Source organism: Trematomus bernacchii, unplaced genomic scaffold, assembly GCF_902827165.1.
Source record: "Trematomus bernacchii unplaced genomic scaffold, fTreBer1.1, whole genome shotgun sequence".
NCBI lineage: Eukaryota > Metazoa > Chordata > Actinopteri > Perciformes > Nototheniidae > Trematomus > Trematomus bernacchii.
The window spans coordinates 8,526,643-8,545,741 of record NW_022987973.1 but is presented as its reverse complement, the minus strand read 5'-3'; the positions used below and the strand labels follow the sequence as shown (position 1 = coordinate 8,545,741).

The 19,099-nt window shown below is 40.4% G+C and overlaps 1 protein-coding gene across 1 annotated transcript; it reads right to left on the bottom strand.

Moving 5' to 3' along the window:
• Positions 1 to 123: 123 nt before the first annotated feature.
• Positions 124 to 18,515, bottom strand: usp47 (ubiquitin specific peptidase 47). Its single transcript, XM_034117085.1, has 28 exons — positions 18,471 to 18,515; positions 13,655 to 13,849; positions 12,464 to 12,580; positions 12,220 to 12,373; positions 12,026 to 12,122; positions 11,793 to 11,938; positions 11,601 to 11,680; positions 10,642 to 10,791; positions 10,347 to 10,442; positions 10,095 to 10,247; positions 8,775 to 8,933; positions 7,848 to 7,979; positions 7,479 to 7,555; positions 7,185 to 7,240; positions 6,728 to 6,840; positions 6,517 to 6,618; positions 6,201 to 6,408; positions 5,867 to 5,982; positions 5,623 to 5,742; positions 4,534 to 5,341; positions 3,909 to 4,084; positions 3,744 to 3,824; positions 3,516 to 3,631; positions 3,311 to 3,429; positions 2,932 to 3,062; positions 2,541 to 2,588; positions 2,307 to 2,437; positions 124 to 1,643 (listed from the first exon to the last, which is right to left on the bottom strand). Exons 1-28 carry the CDS (start codon positions 18,513 to 18,515, stop codon positions 1,469 to 1,471), a joined length of 4,101 nt encoding a protein of 1,366 aa, XP_033972976.1. The 3' UTR covers positions 124 to 1,468.
• Between the last annotated feature and the right edge of the window lie 584 nt (positions 18,516 to 19,099).

Genomic DNA, 19,099 nt, shown 5'->3' with positions numbered 1-19,099 from the left:
CAAACACAACCTCTGTTTGAAGCACCCTTGACATGCAGCTTGTCCAACCCTTGCCTTTAGATAAATAAAAGTCTATTGAGCACCAAAACCCCTTTTCCTAAAAATGTGAGTAGGATATGCGAGTTAAATTGAGCCATTTTTAATTTACAGTTACAGAAAACTGCAGTTATGAAAAAAAAAAATCTTTTTAATTCATTTCTAAAATCATCTTAAACTATGTTCACACAGGATTTAAATCTCAAGAAATAAACACAAAAAAAAAAGAAGTTATTGGCATTTCTACAGTAAATAGCTGGTGGCAGCATCAGGAGCCCAGAGCGGCCGCGATGCCGAGCTTCAGTCCGGCTTTCTGCACCCTCTGGTGTCAGTCTATAGAGCGGCAGCAGGTAGAAGCGCCAAGAACAACCTCACACTCTGTCAAACCCCACAGAGAGCTCCCTCACACACACACACACACAGTAGATGTACACCCAGTTCAAAGGATGAAAACAAAAACAGAAATCCACTTTCTTAATTAAAGGTTAATACAGACAACAGATGTGTGCCCGGTGCCTCATGACACTTAAATGAATGATAACGCCTGGAGCAAAATAATAATTTACAACAGACACAAACTAGACCAGGAGATTGTTAACATAGTTGTCTTGGTTCTGTTTCATTGAACTTTGTATTAAAAGGTACCAATACGCTATGCATCATTCAATCTAGTGGAAGTGGTGTAAGAGAGGTAAAGGTCCTATAAAGCACAAAGAGCAGCAGTCAGGAAAACACATATCAACATATTACTCCGGCTTTTATAGAAGCAGAAACAACCTCAGGATTACAAATTCTTAAATTGTTGCTTTTTGAGTCTTCAAATCTTGTGAAAGAAGTTGTCAAAAGTCACTGAGAGAGAGTGAGGTTTGCCTCACCGGAAGAGGTGAGACGGAGGAAGGCTGGATAAGGAGTTCTTGGTTGTGTGTGCTGTTGGTTTTTAATTGTTTGAAGGAAGGAGAGCGATGCATGTAAGAATAATTTCTGTAATAGAGCAGAGCTCGGGGGATGTGAGCATATGGACTTACAAGATGGTCACTGATGAATCAGAATCAACTCTATTCCTGAAACAGGAAGAGAAACACAGTGACGAGGAGGAGACTGATATAGACGCGATGGATGCTTTCTAGCTCAGTTTCACAATCCTAACTTCTCTGGAGCTTTCACGTTCAATTGATTTGTCTTTACAGTATTTGATTCTTTATCTGTATTCAATAGCTTTTGTACTTCCCTTTAAACTTTACAGTACAATACACTATAGTGCACAATAGGGTTTCTGAACCAGTCCTGGGGCTCAGAGTGGAGGGTGTGAGCTCATTAGCCTCACAAAGCTGCTTGATGTTCAAGTAAGTATCAGGCCGGACTCTCAGTCCTGCAGCCTGGAGGCTCTGCTGCTGCAGCCGGACATCCTGGTAGGAGGAGCGCGGCTCACTCCTCAGTCCTGCCCCGGGTCCTTGGGGGGGCCCCCGTCCAGGTAGATCTTGAGGGCCTTCTCCTTGCGCGGCGAGTAGCTGACACGGTGTCCGGTCTTTAGCAGACGGCTGCTCTCCTTCTTCATCAGCTCACTGCGCTCCTCGTCCGACAGCTCCATCGGCTCCTCTGAGCTGTGCCTGCATAAAGAGCACAGTGATGTTCATCCCAAGTCACAAATTAATTCTTATCCAAGGATTTACATAAACCGAAAATTCACAGGATCTTATCGGCTTCGCTCCAAGGACTTGTTTCTTCTAACTGTACCAGAAGACGGTACTGAACTGGGGAAGAGGGCGTTTAGTTACGCTGCTCCTGTGGCTTGGAACCAAACCCTGCAAATTGAGCTGAGAGCTGGTTTCTTTAAAAAGCCTCAAAACGACTCAATGACCTTGAAACAAGCCGCTGTGGCTGTAAATGCTTTGGCTCAACTTGTTGTATGACTGTGTTGTGATTGTGTGTTTTAAAATTGTCTGTAACTGTGCTGTTGCCTATCTTGGGCCAGGACTCTCTTGAAAAAGAGACTTTTAATCTCAATGAGACCTATCCTGTTTAAATAAAGGTAAAAAAAAGGTTTCAAATTGTATATTTTAAGAAGCTTTTTTCAGGAATATTTACAAATTGTATTCTGTATGTATATAATATATAGAAAGTATATTGTAATACTATGCAATATCAATATTAAGGATTAGATAAACCAATTTAACACATACAACATATGTTCCTTTATTTGTAGAAGTCTGCACTCCAGGTTTTACATGTAGTTCTTGTCAGTTCTTGAGTGTGTGCTGTGATGGTTTTACCTGAAGAAGACCACAGCTCCGTCGTCACAGATGTACAGAGGCCACACGTTGAGAGTCGACACCTTGGGGTTCCAGTCCAGATCCTGATGGATCTCCAACACGGAAATATCACAGGGAAATGTTCCTCTACCCTGTTCACAGGAGAAGGATATATTCTCAGTAACAGGTCGGACACTAAGAACAAAAGAAGTGTCATTTGTTTACAAGTATGATATTTATGTATATCTCACATACCTTTGCAAACTCCAGGTTCTCGAGAGGAATATCGCCTAATTCACTTAGCTGCAAACGGAAGAAGGAAATGAGTTTAAAAAAGCCAATGAAAGTTACAATTTCATTTTCAAAGTGTAATGGTGTTCAGTGATAATGAGTGTGCATGATTCATGATTATCTCACTGCAAAATTACAGTTTTTATGTGAACAGCAGTGAAAATGTACAGACACTTCACCAACAATCACAGTGTTTATTATGACATTTATTTTATTTTGCAGTGTTTCGTTTAGCATTTCTTGCATTTTAGTGTTTGTTAACTAGGATAAGATCATTGTAACTGTTTTAATGGTTAAATAACAGACACTTGGATAAGTAAAAAGAACTGTGAGAAGCATCCAGCAGCACACATACCTTCTCCTTGAGTTCTTCCACATTGCTGCTCTCTAGGATAACTTCCTGGAAAGGCCCCAGCTTCATAGTAGAGGGGCTCCACCTCCGGCTCAGGACCGCCAGCTGCGACATGGACTTCATCTTCTCCGGTTCTGAGACACAAATCATGACAGACCATCGATACAGGACAAAATCAAATGACAATATAATTGAGCGATTTTTGTGTCTCGAAAAAACAGATCATCTCCCCTTTTATTGGTTTAGTTTCTCAAATAAGAACTCACTTTTAGTTCTGCTTCAAAATATAGCTTCTCAAGATACAAACTTTATTTAATTGTGGTTATTAGTACACATTAACCCATTGTACTGTGGTTAAACCAAACTGCAGATTGAGTGTTACCATTGAGAACTTCCAGGAAGACCTCCCAGTTGGAGGAGATGCTGATGTCCTCTTCATAGACGTGGTAGTCCAGAAACACCGTGCCTGGGTTCTTCCAGGTCTTTTTCCTGAGACGGACACTAAGCACACACACATTGTTCGGTAAGAACACCTACACTTTGTCATAGTTTTCTTTTTATATAAATGTGTTATAACAAAGTCTCACCTCTCGATGCTTAGGTCGAGCTTGCAGTGCTCTTTTAGCTGAGGGAGCAGCTCCTCTTTGGACTGCCTGACCGTCATGCCCTTGGCGAACACCGTGTCCACCAGGAACTTACACGGCTGGAAACAGAGACATGGATAAATTAGCAATATTTGTTTATTTGTGACATTAATTTAGACTGGTCATATCAGTCACTATCTTTTTTAGCACAGGGAGAGAAACAACTCTTACCTCTGTTTCATTCACTAGTAGCTGATACACTTTCACTCTGTATTCACCCTTTTTCAGTGCTCTCCCTAGTCGAATAGTTATCTACGGGAAGTAATGTAAAGTTAAGTCATGTATTGGCTCAAACATACTTAAAATTGGCAAATCAATTCTGGATGGGATCCTGACCTTGTTATCGTCAGAGAACGATGAGAGTGTTTCATTGAGCCGTACACTCTCGAACTCCTGGTTGTTGGCGTACACCCGGAACACCTTGAACTGGGTGGAGGCGACTCCCACGTAGGGCTCCATGTTCTGTTTGAATGCTGCTAATGTTATTCTCTTGTCCACGTGAACAACTACACCTGAAGTAGACAAAAAGAAACAAAATAAATTAAACATTTGGTCCGATGTTCTGCCCTCTTGATGAAGGAACACGCATGTTGTTGTGTCACTTGCAAAATATTGCTGAGATGCACAGACCGCACATTTCCTGATCGATTTTGTGACCTGCCGATTCAGATTTGTTCTGATTCAAAATGTTTCTAAGAACTACAATTGACAGTATACACGAAACATTTTTGTATCTTTTCTGATAGGAAAATGTCAAATTAAAAATGGTATGTTCATTGTGAAACATGACCAATATAGATTTTTTCTTTCAAACTGTACTAACTTACAGAACCTTCTTGATTTTAAGGTTTTAATTTCTGCATGGCTTATTTTGGACTTGCCGGTCTTAAATAGCAAATTGCACTTGAGTACATCTTTTTTGTTATTCCTTTAAACTGCACAATAAATAGAAAGTCCATACATTTTTGTGCATCCGACGTGGCGTCCTCCGGAGAACACGCCTCTGCTCTGAAGAACAGGTACTGAGCCTCTGCCTTGATCTTCCCGTTGTCGTCGTACTCGCTGTCCGTCCCTGAGTCTTCTTCAGCCGTGTCCCAGGTCTCCTTCTTGCCCTCGTGGGCTTTGGAGCGGCGGCTGCTTGTGATGCTGTGAGAGTCCAAGCCGTTGGCCAGCTGTATGGGCCCGCTGTCCGCATTGCACAGAGTGTCACTGCTGTGGCTGGAGCTCAGGATGTCGCTGTCCACCGAGCTGGTGCTGCGGTCGTTGTTCACCTCAGAGTCCGAGCGCTCCTCGGAGGCAAATTGGTTGTCGGGGTCCGAGGAGGCGCCGCTGCTGCCCCCGGCCCTGATCCGGTTCTCTAGCTCCCGGTTGTCTGCAGCCACACAGAGCGAAGAGTTTGAGTCAGCCTCCTGGCTCGGGGACTCGATATGTTCAAAGTCGCTGGTGTCAGAGCTTTTCTGGCTGTCGCCGGTGCTGGAGCCCTGCTGCTGCTGCTGCTGCTGCTGCAGAGACAGACTCTTTAACTTATCTGTGCTCTCCTCCAGGATCGCCTCGACTGATTTTCTGTCACCCTTTGAACCCTCTAAGGACACATCAGAGTCAGCTCCTTCTTTTTGGCAAGGAGTCCTGTTGGCCAAGGTACCGGGAGACTGCTCAGGCAGTGAGACCAAGAGCCGGATCGTGTTTCCGTGACGATCCAACAGTTTCCACAGGAGCGAGTCAGTGAAAGCAACCTGATGATCCGTCGACTCGGAGCTCTCTACAAAAACCTGAGGAAAAACAAATTGAAACACAGGTTAAAACTCAAAAGTGATTTTTTGATACATAACTAGCACTGGTATTTGGCAAAATTATAAAGCAACATTTGAAACATTTGTGAAATTAGATCTGCAAGACATACTTTAGTATTATTTTTGTTGTATTGTTTTTTGTTTTAGTTTGAGAATCTATGAGAATCTAGTGTGGAAGATTTATATCCCATAACACAATGGAAAAAATGGAAAAACAGCTCATAGATTGAAATGAAATGTAAAACAAAACATGTCGTGACCTTGTTGCTCCTGAAGAACCCTTCAGCTTTCAGTGTCTTGTTTGGAACATACAGGAGCCGAAGGTCGTTATAGCAACGCTCCAGGACGACACGCATGGCTTCTGCAGATAGCCCGGTAGCCTGGAGAAACAAACAAGTCTTCAGTCACATTTTCACTCTTTACAGTTTTCTGTGCTGATGATTCAAACAGAAAGTTGAGGAATGAGGAGAAGATGTGGTGTAGAAACTGAGGAGAGAAGGAAACCTGTGCAATAAGCAGTTTGAATTCAGTGAACGACTGGTTCAAGTAGGCCCGAACACTGATTGGAGTGGCGATGCTCTCAGTCTTCAGATCCACAACGTGAACCTTCACCATCACCTCTGCAGAAAATCATAAAACACAGTCACAAGGAAATAAAGCAAATATATAGCTTGGTATTCTGACACATCTACATGCATTACTAGTGTATAGTCTATTTGCTCGTTTCCCTCAGAGTTGTATATAATCATTCATGATTGGCTCATACTTCACAAAAGGACCTTTGCGGCACTGGCTATGAAAAAACAAGTATGAATAAAACGTAGCAGGCTGTACTGACCTCCAGGTTTGTAAGGCTGGAACACTTGCTCTGGTTTGCGGATCTCCAGCAGCAGGTCGAACATATACGAGGACTTGACCCCTCCGAGCAGCATGCCCATGGGTGTGTCCTCCTCCCCTTCGTAGGAGCGCTCCAGGTACTCGTGGAACTCGTCGTACTTCACCAGGCGGCAGCAGTCCAGAGGCACAGCTCCATCCAGCTCCATCAGCTGAAGCACAGAACACGTACAGTATTACTACACAATAATACATTTTTTAAACTCTGATATTTAACACTCAAGAGGTCGAGTTGTTGCAAAGTCAGATGGTCGTTAAACCTTGTAGGCCATTTCTGTTGCTTCTCTGAGAGTTTTGTCCTTGTGTACTTCCAGCTTGCTCTCCATCATCGTCTTCACAGGACGCATGCAGAAAAGCTTTATCTGGAGATAAAATGGAACAGAGCAATAAGAGTTAAACTTGTTTTAATAGAGAATCCTCATTCAGACACATACAATAGATATTCAACTGATCTAAAAAAGGACCATGTACCTTGCAAGTGTTGCGCTCGATCTCCCTCTGTCGCTTTTCTTGCTCTTCAGACTCTTTCTCCTTCTGAACCAAACTCTTTACGTGCTCTGGGAAGTCATCCGCATCGAAATACTCTGCAGACAGGACAGACAGGATACACTTTAGAACTGCATACTAATTCGTGGACCAGCACACCAAGGGCAAACCATAGTCAAATAAACAGTTAGATAATCATCAAGATATTAAAATAATCTATGAACACGGTCTGATTTCTACTGATGTGATGCACATTTCAGGACAATAGCTCAAGCTGTTGGCTCATTCAATATGAGGGCTGATCAAAACTGTCACTACAGTTAACATAATAGCACTAAATGACCCAATTCATCACAGAATGACATTGCCTCCAACATAATTATGCCTTCATGGTAATGTTAGTCTGAACCATAGCAGATTGGAAAAAAAAAAGATGTCTTACTTGCATTCTTTGAGGCATCTTTCAATCTATAAATCAGCATATATGCATTTGTAGAACTGTTAGGAGAAAAAAAGATGCAAGATGTCTTGTTAATGATTGCATGTGATGTAGAAATGTAGTTTCTCTCTTTGAAAATCTTCATTTTGTTTGTAATATACATGAGATAATTAACAAAGAATAAATGGGCACATCTTGATTTTCCTGATTATTGTATTCCCCAACCCAGTGCACTGTAAGCATGTGATGTCATGTGATATGAGTTGGTGTTGGAGGCAGATATGGGAGACAACTCACCTCGCAAAGGCACTGGAGTAATAGCCTCTGCTCCCTGAGGAGCCCCCATATGTCTTCCTGATATCATCTAGAGTGATCTGTCAAACAGAAGCATACTGCATGATTTCATAGATACTACTTTGTTAATGACAAGTAGAACATTAAAAAGGACACAATGTAGTTTGCTAAGTGTCAAAAGTCAAAGTCAACTTTAATGTCAATCTTACTCAGTTTGTGTTTACAGACAGAGAGATCGAAATGAAGTTTCCAACAATTCCAACAAGTGTAGTACAAACTGATGACCTAACACTGACACAGTCTGATGAGTCAAACTGCCCGACATTTGAGTGCTGAATGGACAAAACAGGTAACTGAAGCGCTGAGGCTGACCTTGCTAACGTGCTGATCGTTGAAACTGTACCACTGGCCATCAGTGAAGGATTTGATGCAGGCGTAGTAGTGGCCACCCGCAGCGCTCCCAGAGTGGACCATGACGGAGAACAGCTCAAAGGTCAGCGTGTTCTGAAAATAGACAGAGAAAATGGTATCGTTTACAAAGAAGATATTCAGGAGAACTTTTGTAAACGCCAGGGACATTCACCATTGATAATTAATTTGCAATGGAAAGATATAAGCTAATGATATGCTATATTTGCAGAGCTAAAGTCAACACTAAGTGTACAAACGATGCAATGATTACATTATATACATATGCCATTAATAACCGTGTAATATATACCTGGCTGCTAAATCCTAAGAACTGTTACAGGATTTGTATTTTGAAAAGTATGTAACTTTTTCTTTTTTATTATATTTTCATTATATCATAACTTAGTACTTTTTTTTAACATATGTAACATTAAGCTGTCTGTGGCTCTTTCCTGCTGTAACGATGCACATTTCCCCTCTGTGGGACTAATAAAGGTATTCTGATTCTGAAGCATGCACAATAAACAGGATACAGCTTGTAATAACATTTTATGCACCTCAACATGTTGGCTGGGTCATCACGTGGAGAGCGCAGTGACCAGGTTAAATAAGTAGGATAAGGATTAGATAAGACTCAATAATAAGGACTCAATTGGGGCAAAGAAACTTGAACAGGACTCCCTACTTTTGCCTTTTAACACACAGCTAACTAATCAAGGATATTCAACACAACGACAATCCAAAATATATCTATCTGTAGTTTAAGTATTTATTTAAACAAGGACCATGCACACAAATACATTAAACTCACAAACAAGAGAAGAGGTGTTTTATGCTAGATGTTAGCCAATAGCTAATTTCCTTCTATTGAGTGATCCAGATGATTACCTTTGGCTTCAGCACCCTCTCCGTGCTGCCGGTGCTGTCCAGGCAGATGCCCTCGTCGACACAATCTTCCGTGGAAAAATCGTTGCTCATCTGGTCGCTGTGGCAACTGCCTTCATTCTCTGCTCCGCTGTCAGTGCAGCTCTCGGTCTGAGGCGACTTCTAGAGAGGAGGCCGTTTCAAAAACAATAATTGAGAAGGGGTTCAAATGTGTCATATGCTCTTAGATCCACATGAAAAAAAGAATAAACCTGGAACACATCTGGTGTTGCCTTCGTGGCCTAAATGGTGTTTGTTTGTTTATTTATTTATCACGCCCTTTTACAGAACCACTATAAGATGCAACAAAAATAGAAATGATCAAGGTGTGTCATATAGTGTTCACTCACAACCAGATATAATGGTATTGAGACGGTAACAATTCCTATAGTAACCAGAATGTTAGTTATTCCTAGAGGGAACGTCTATGAACATTTATACCCAATGGATTATGATGGAAAATCTTCTGCTTTATTAGTTACTGCGATCATCTAAACAATGTAACAGAAATGTTAAATGTAGTGGAGTGTGTGATATTTCTTTCTTTTTTAAGCCTTGGCTTAAAATCACAACAAGTTATTGCTAATTAATAAAAGACGTAAGGAAAAGATTGTCACGGTATTGATATAATGTAATTACATCCTTGAAAAACACAATTTCTTGAGCTTTGACAATTGTAAGTCTTTTAAAAGTATGTGCTTTTTTTATAAATGTTTACATGGACTGGCCCCCCCCTCCCTTAGGGGAATTCATCCACAAAAAACACACTGGACGCTGCACTAGGTCAGAAACCAGAGGAGACTGTGAAGTCCACCGTAGACGGACCACTTTTGGACAAAATGTCCTTTCCATTAAAAGGCAGCTCATTGTGGAATAGCCTCCCAACTGAGATACGGGATTGTCCCACTCAATGTTTTAAAGGTCAACTCAAAGAATGGTTGAGAAACAAACAGACGTGCAATCACCGCTAAATGCACTTTAACACAGGGGTATCTCCGATTGCACTTTATGTAGCTCTTGTATCATCTCTGGCACTTTATATGTCGTTGCTGCTATATTGTATTACCATGTCATAAATACTTGTGTGTGCTGCTCTTGCTCTTTTGCACCTTTTGTATATCATGTATTTTGTTTTTGCTAGCTAAATCTGGCACTGTTACGCTTGACACATTTTAATGTTTTAAGTGTTCATTACTGTGCATTGTCCCTGCCAAATAAACGATTAAATAAAAATAAATAAGAAGAAGGGATAAAAGGAGATACTGCCATTTCTGCTCCTCTCACCTCGTCTTCCACATCGATGAATGGACTCATGTCAAGCTCCTCGGGGAAAGCCATGCGGTCATTCAGCTTAATGCGGTGCATAGTGGTGTAGTCGAAGTCAAAGCGCTTCAGCTGGAGTGTCAGCAGGTAGGGGAAGTGCAGAAATCTCAGACCCTGTATGGAGAAGCATTTATTAAAGATTCAGGCAGGTCACTAACAGGACTCTAGTCTTCACGGAGCAGAACTCCCATGTCACATTTTTAGTGAGCTCACCTTCCGGGCGTCACATTTCTTTTTGCAACGTTCACAGAAGTACTGGTTGGGCCCGTCAAGAGTTTCTGGTTGCATGAACGCATGCAAAGCTTCTTCCTGTAGCAGAAAAGATGTTCCATTTTGATAAAAAGTTAAAATATTAAATGGTCAAAAAACTGTACTAAAAAGGTGCTGCAGAAAAGTACAGAATTTAAGCAGGTTTGATCCAAATGTGAATATTAAAGAGTGTTTGTTTGAGCCTTTGCTGCCAATGAGCGAAATGTTTAAAATGATGAAATGTGGCGAGATGACGCACCACACTGCTGTAGGCCTGGCTGGCTCCGAAGGGTCGGATCACTAGAGGGATGTCCAGGTAAGTATCAATCCTCCAGCTCTCATAGCCACACTCCAGACAGCGCACGTAATCCTTCAGCTTCCCCTGGTACAGCTGGTTGATCAGGTCCGCCTGAGGATATGAGGCATGACAGTCAGGCCTTCTCAGCCACGTTTCAATACCAACAATACAGCATGTGTTTTGGGCTTCAAAAGGTTATCATACTTCTACACTCCCTCACATAAAAGCAGGCAATTATTTCTGTGTGACACTACCAACCATCCAAAATGCATGGATGGCTTAGTATGGATGGAACAAGAGATATATATAATACAATTACTTTATTAATAACTTGGCCCACTCCTGTAATAATCTAAGTATAGCTACGTTTGGTAAAATACAAGAAAATGTATGTGGAAACTTGTTGTTACCAAATTATTTGTAGAGTGGTCATTATAGGACAACTCAGACTCAGGTTATCAGAGAAATCTCGAGGCTCAACTTTCCTTAGATCCAATGCTGGAAACTGTTTTTATTCCTTACATAGATTTGGATAAAAATGGGATGCATTTGTTCAACAGTTTTACTATTAACTGTTCATTGTTTATCAGTTCAAATGTTTACTTCAAGTGTTAACTTCTACAAAGTAAGCTGTAAAAATATTCAAATCCATTGCAGCAGTTTGTTATTTATGTTTGCTGTCGTTTTTTTTATCACATACATCTATTCTGTGCTAACAAGCATCTCATGTGTACAGAACGGGCACACTGGATTAAGTGTTTGCAGTTTATAATTTGCTCCCGAGATAAGACATAGCTAACCCAGGGGCTTACTGGCCCATTTCACTTCTCCCACAGTGGCTCTTTTGTTTCCAGCCCTTAAAATTGGCTGCTGAACTTGTTGTTGTCAGAAGTCTAGGAAAACTTCTTGCTTTCTCCTACCTGCTCGGTCTGCTTCCACTTTTGCTCCAGGGCATCGAACATGACCCTGCACAGCTCCTGGACGTCATGCTGCTGCCAAGCTGAAAGACACAATAAGTGTAATTGAGTTTACAGATGCAGAGGCACAAGGTCTCTCCTTTTACACGCACACGAGCCATGTGAGTCTAGTCACAGGAGAGTTCAAAGGCTCACCCTCGCTGCTGTCCCAGCCGAAGCTCCGCGTCACATCGGTGGTCTCGATTGCCCGTTTCTTACTCGTCTGCAGCAGAATAAACAGCCTCTGCAGCTGGTGGGGTATACTGGTGACTGGATCCTCCTCACTCTCCTCAAACTCCCAGCTGAAGGTTAAACAGAAGTTAAAATCATACCAAAAGTAGTTCTTTGCAGATAAAACTTCACAAAGACACCTAGAAGTAGATCCTTACTTGTAGAGAGCATTTCTGAACTCTGGGGTCATGTAGAGGGTTTGTAGAAGACTGTTCAAATAGCAGGTCATAGCTTGGTTGACCAGGCCCACATAACCTACAGCAGGGAGGGAGGGGGAGACAAGTAGTAAGAGGACAGTCAGGTTTGTATGAAGAGAGCGAGGTCACATATTGAACAGGCGACTGAGCCTCACCTGTGTCTGATTTGTTGAGGATGGAGGAGTAGGAGTAAGAGGGGCTGCTGTAGTCTCCGCTGCAGCCTGCAGTGCTGTCTCTCGGTAAGGGCCCGATGAATCGATCCTGGGAACTGTCATCCAGCCCGCTGCTATCTGCAGTTCCTGACTCTTCCTGTGCACGTAAACAGTCAGAGAGAGACTATTTTAATAGGATATACCATACACATTCTGGAACACATCTTGTTGATAGTGTACCACTCACCGATGCAATCTGGGGCTGCTCTCCATCTTTGTCCGTGAGCTGGAGGAAATTCCTCTTATTGCCAGGCTCAAACCCAAAATCTGAGAGGGACATCTCACTGCTGTGATCCAGTGGTGCCTAGAGGGGGAAGAGTAAAAACAAAAATGTAATTAAAACAATCCCTGGAAAATACAGAACAGCCCCAGAACATGCAAAGCTAGTCTGCAAACTCCATGAACTCACAGGACTAAGATTCTCCCTGAACTCATTTTCAGCAGATTCCCTGTATCGGTGCGTACAAGGAAAGTAGTCTGAAGCCAACATGTGAGAAATGCTTTTATGCAATACTTTCTGTCTTTCTCCTGAGCAAGCTAAGAGCAGGCAAAGTGTTGCAATGGAAGCATACAGGAGCTTAATCCACTGACCTACTCAGTGAGATAACAACAGACACAGCACCTGGGCTTTGGCCTGGGTCAGCAGCAGGATTAGACTGTGCTCATTTAAGAAAAGGGAGTAGTATGTAAACAAACGGGGGCAAACTCATAGTTAACACCGAGGGGGGACACTAAGAATGTGTCCATGCATATTAAAGTACTCAATGTACAAATGCCATTCTTATTGACTTTATACTTTGTATCAGAGAACAATAGTATGGCAAAATCCATTTTTTAACACTGATAGCATAGATTATTAAAACTATAAACGCTGTCGGGTTTTTCTATCAGCTTCACTGAGTTCATGATGAGGTGACACGACCCTCCCATTGCAGCAGGGGTAATGAGTCCTAATATAAACTTCTTATAAGTGGAAGATACGTGAATGGAAGCAGAGACAGGGAGCCATTATCATGAGGCTCAACTGCTGCACTAAACCAAGATTTGCGTCTGCAGAAAAAGCTATGAACACAGCCAGATCATGCTGTCCCCTTTTAACAATGTTGTGCATAGTACCAAACAAATGCATACTTCACATCCAGTCAACTATTTAAAGTTTGTGTTACTGGCTTCCTGACAAACAATAAATAGGTACAATGTTCCCTCTTATTTTCTCTGCCACACTAAAGTGCAACTTTTATCCAGACCCCACCTTTTCCTCTGAGGGTAATCACAGAACTTTGCCCTACAGCCCAGTTGTAATCCAGTATTACTGTTATAAACCGTTCACATATGTTGGCAGACAAAAGTGACTCTCTAGATTAATGAATTTCCTAACCATGTCCTGCGTATTTCCCCAGGCAAGGTCAAAAGTGGCTTTCACATATCCCGCTTTGTGGGCAACATCTTCATAGAGTTTGGAGAGGGTGGTGGAAGCCGGCAGATTCAGGGTCAGCCTCTCGTTGACCGTCTTTGCGCTGGTGATGTCCTGAATGATGCACAGCACTCTGGGCTCCTCAGCCGCATTTTGGATCTGAAAATCAAGAATGGCGGAAATGATTAACATGATAGGTTGACAAAATCTCCTTTCTGTATTTTAGTGTTGCAAACACCATGTACTGGTGAAAAGCTAAGCTTTAAAACAAACGGTTAGTAAGGCTATTTGACAAATGTCTTCATTAGAAACAAGCCAGTACAGAAAAGAAAAACTCCTTCTCATGTCATGCCGCAGTAATGACTGACCTACTTGTTACAGTAAAACAGAAGTGACACTTCCAAGAAAGAGAGAACTGTATTCCTAACCATAACCAAGTTCCTGATTTAAATAAAAATGTTCTGTACCACATTTTTGGAGAAAGTTCCTTGTGGTTACTTGTGTTAAGAAAAAATGTAACAATTTAGAAGCTTGGAAGTAAAGCTTATACTGGGTATTCAATGCATCAACAATGAGTTATTAAATAAATATTATTCAAAATCTATTTAATTACTTTAAGTTAGTATTACAGTATGCTAGCAATATGTTACTATAACTATTCATTTATGGTTATAACTTGCGATCACAGAAGAAAAAGCTATTTTTCTTACAACAAAACATCTGTTGTGTTGGTGACATGCAGGAGCTTTTCCCCAAAAGTGACAGCTTTGCAAAAGAAGCTTAAATGTGCTTTTCTTGTCTAAATATACCACACCTACACATGACTGGACAAGCCCAGTCACAGATCTTAACTTACAAATCTTAAAACAGAAAAACAACAACAGATTGTTAATTTTCTCCAAAACTGTTCACATTCTGTTATAATAAAACCGGCCATGCAATTGCTGACACAAGCCTCTTTTTAAGAAAAAGTGTCAATTAATTCCAAGAAAAGCAAGAGTTTCAAGATGCAGCGAGGGACTCAACAACTAAACACACCCAATAGTTTGTTTTCTGATTGGTCGATGGAACAATAACAACAACTGGCAGAAAAACTCACTCAACAAGTGCTTAAGTATTAAGCATCCAAAGAAGATGACAGGCCAGTTTCTTTAGCCTCATGTATTGGTGAGCATTTGGTATTTAAAATGACTGAACGAAGGCATAATGAAGAGATAGAATAAGAGTTAAGGCTGAGTCCTTAGCAGGGACCCGGGTTATAATATGACCTTGCCATTTTTTTCTATCTTTGGATGAACTATCTAATGAAGGAATTCCAAAATATAATCCACAGAAAATAACTGTGAGAGGGAATCACAACCACATCAATCATATGCAGTTCCATTGATAGGGTTGAATGAAATTCTGGTGAAAATGCTGTCTTCCTAATCTTGTATATACTTTTACTGGATTAGATACTGTGTGATTTAAATTACAATGCTGTCATTGCATAATAACATCATATCTTTGCTTCAGACAATAATACAGTTGTACTGGGGCCGTTTGGGGTTTATTTTTATACAAACATGAGGAATACAAAAATATCCCTCTGGTATCTGTACCAAAGTTTTGTTATGTTGAAAGGGGTATTTACATTTAAAAATATATAATTATTTTCCAGAAATTGGTCTTTCATAGAACACAAACTCTAGTAAGGTGCAAGTTTCTTAGATTTGTATTTAGAAATCTGTTGTTTGTGACTCCTGGTGAACAATGTCATCACGATGCTGCTTCATGCATTTATTTCACATAATTCGTTATCTCTCTACCACTCAACACACAAGGCATGGCTACCTGAGAAATCCTCTTTATCTCATCAAAAATACTCTGTCTGCAACTCCAAAACACACCCTAAAGATATATAGAGATAGTTAGGGGGAAGAACAATTTAAAACAAACACATCAAGGAAATAAGTTGTCAAACATGTCTGATTGCCTTCAAAAACAGACTGCCTTGAAGGCTTACACCAACATATTAACAACTTTGCCTGTGATTTATTCACATTACACAACTTTTTGCATCCTCTTTGTGAGGTTTGTGATCTTGGCAAAGGCTGATTGACAGGTCCTATAAAGTAGGTGCAGCGAACAACACAGTAGTGTATTATGAGATTAAAGGTTATTTTTACCGTGGATATAATCACAAGGTGCTGACATGAAGCCCCGGGCAATGCGAAGCACAGACAGTATTTATTTATAGCTGTGACTGATTCTAAATGAACAAAACAAATTATGACAGGCTATAATGTTGGTAAATGCCAGCATCAATTAAATAATTTCAACACAATGTAATTAAATTACAACTGCACATGGCAGCACACAAAAAGTGAAGAAGCCAGCCACCAAATTAGAAGATTCTTTTTGTATGTATTGGCATGATCTGCTGGTAAATGTATGGGAGCACATTGACAATTAACAATTAACATTTTTCACCTAAAATATGTACGGATACAACTCTTTTGTATGTTTTTTTTTATTTAATTTTTTGAAACTGGCTCAATAAAATCAGCTGCCTAAAATCCAATAGTTTTTAGAATGGTGAAAATTATTAAGCAGGTTTTATGCACAATTTCTTTACCTTTCAATTAAAAAATATGTATTGACAAAGTACAAACATAATGTAAATATTTGAAACTAAAACATAAGGATACTCCAGTGGCAGTAACAAAATATATTTTAATAATTGAGACAAACATCACATGTTCACAGCCAGTTTGTATTGGCTTGTTGTGAATAATAAATATTTAACCATGAATAAAGTCCTTCATAATAATAAATAATGTTGTTCTTGAAAGAACAGAGCATGGATATGCCAGTATTACTTCCAAACTTTTGGCTTTGATCACAACCACATTCAGTAGCCACCTGTCATAAATGTGACAGGGTTGCATGTGGTGGTGTGATTATATGACTGGGAATATTTACTGGGCATCTCTCTTCACAAATGTTTCATTTAATTTGGCATCAACAGAGAGCACTGAGTGTCTTCTGGTTTCCCAGAACAACACACCACTGCTCTCATCCACTTTCAACACCAAACTGCAGGTTAAATTACCTAAACTTGAGCTCATGTCTTGTTCCACAACATTAGTCAATAATTTGTAAACTTGTTGTTGCAAATTATTTCAACAACAGGACTAATACTGGAAGAGAAACTTTACATGGTTTAAGTGAACTGTGGAATCAGCTTATTTAAGATCTAAAGGATAATCAGACATTTAGTATTAGTAAATTACATTTTATATATCTATGTATATATGAGCAAACTTCAATAAGAATGATATAGATACTAATGCAAGAAATAACATAACACCAACCATTCCCCATCTTAAATTGTTTTTTCAGCAGTTAAATGGGATTTTTAAGTACTAAAATCTGAAGGACAAAGACATTTCTTCCTGCTGCCAAAATGCTGCGTAAATAAACCCGTTTCCTCCTTTCTAGCTGAATTCATCCGTGTTTAAGTGTAATTGTTTTATTTATTTGAATAGACGTATGACACATATACGCTGTACAGCTTCAAGCTACACTATATCTATGAATTACATTGCTGCATGATCAGATGCAATTTTCCACATAGCCCTAATGTCAACGAGTGACGTCCTATGTTTGACGTATTACTCTTCAGCTGACGTAAATGCAGCCACGGTGCCAATACAAAAACACCCATAATTTATTAACTTTTAGTATATATATGCAGATGTACGTGAGCACAAAATAACAAATGAATATGACTACCATGCCTGTAGCACCATCGCGGACGTTTATGACAATATCACAGTTATCCTTAGCAGACATGTCAGCACCAAAACAATCTAGTAATGTTAACGATTAGTGGTGTTTACAGAAGCTACACACGATTACATTGCTACATGACAACATAGTCAAATGTAGCTTAATATATAATCGTTTAATGAAACGCTAGAATGTTGTGCGAAACATTGAGCTAAACAAGCAAATGCTACATTACTTAAACATTGTGACGAATGGCGTTCTTCGTTCGTGGTTGCCAAAATACTAAACGGGAGACATGTTTATTCAAACATAAGGAATAAATAAATAACTAAATGTAACGCAATAACACCTGCATCTTCAGTAGTAACGTTAGCAAGTAGCTAGCTTGCAAATCTGACCAGCTAACGTTGACTTCCCAGTAAAGCTACAAGTTCTGTTCAAAACAATCTGCAAACACGGGCCAGAAGGGGTCAAAGTATACATTATTATGAAGCTAACATTAGGGGTAAACGTTGCTTTAACAATGTCAGTCAGCTCCAAGGATGTAGGCGTTTACATATAACTTCAATAACATCTAGATGTGTTGCAATTATCCAGCCGTACAAAGCTAACGACGCTTGTTCAAGCTAATGTTACTTGCAAGTTGGCTAAGTAATGTTGACAATATCGTCTTTGTTTTGAGGTTAACATTTAAGAAATGTATACGGTTTCTATTGTGAAAACAGGACATTTTAACGCTAAATAACTGAATTATAATTACGCTAAAGCTTAAGGTACGGTCATAAACACACTTTGTCTGAGCCGCTTTACCGATGTTAGCTTTTACGTTAGTTAGCCATGTCATGATAGGCCGTCTAGTGTAGCTAATGGTTAGCAGCTAGCCTCTAAATGATACACCAAGATCACAAACTCCCAAAGTGGTGCAAAAGTGTTTCTATTATTAATGAGCGTGGAATACAAGGGTGACTTTCAGAGGTTGATTCTCCAACCGGGGCAGGGTCCTCACCTCTTTGGGTACGAACTGGTTCTCCTCGCTAGGCACCATTTCCATTTGTACGACAGTTTAGACAAGCATCTATCCGGACAAGGATGTCAGCGAAAAAACTTTGCAGCGGTAAACACAAACATGGTTTGTGTCCGGTCTGTTGTAAGTTAGGATGCTTGGACAACAAAATTAAACTTGCCCAAACTTGTAGGCTTATCAAAGTGATCGCAACACTCTCGGTTACACCAACCAAGCACGAAGTGTCCTGCTATACATGGAGAAAAATGGCCGGTGTTTCACTCCGCGAGACTTCACTCAGGAGCGAGCTTCAGCGTCACATTCCAGCCAGACAAGCGTGTGTGATGTGTGCGCAGGATGACGTCGGGGTGTGTGTGTGTGTGTGTGTGTGTGTGTGTGTGTGTGTGTGTGTGTGTGTGTGTGTGTGTGTGTGTGTTTTTAATTGTTTCTAAAAGGGTACAAATGCCAGAAACACGCATAAACACTTGGTTAATGGGTAAGCTTGTATGAGAGAGTGATGCAGGGCAGCTGTGGGTTGGTTAGGGAATGCTTTCAATTTAACAATCGAGGCTGCTTCAATAGATTACAGCCATTAGGCCTACAATATATTAAATTGAGTGAAGTGCACAATA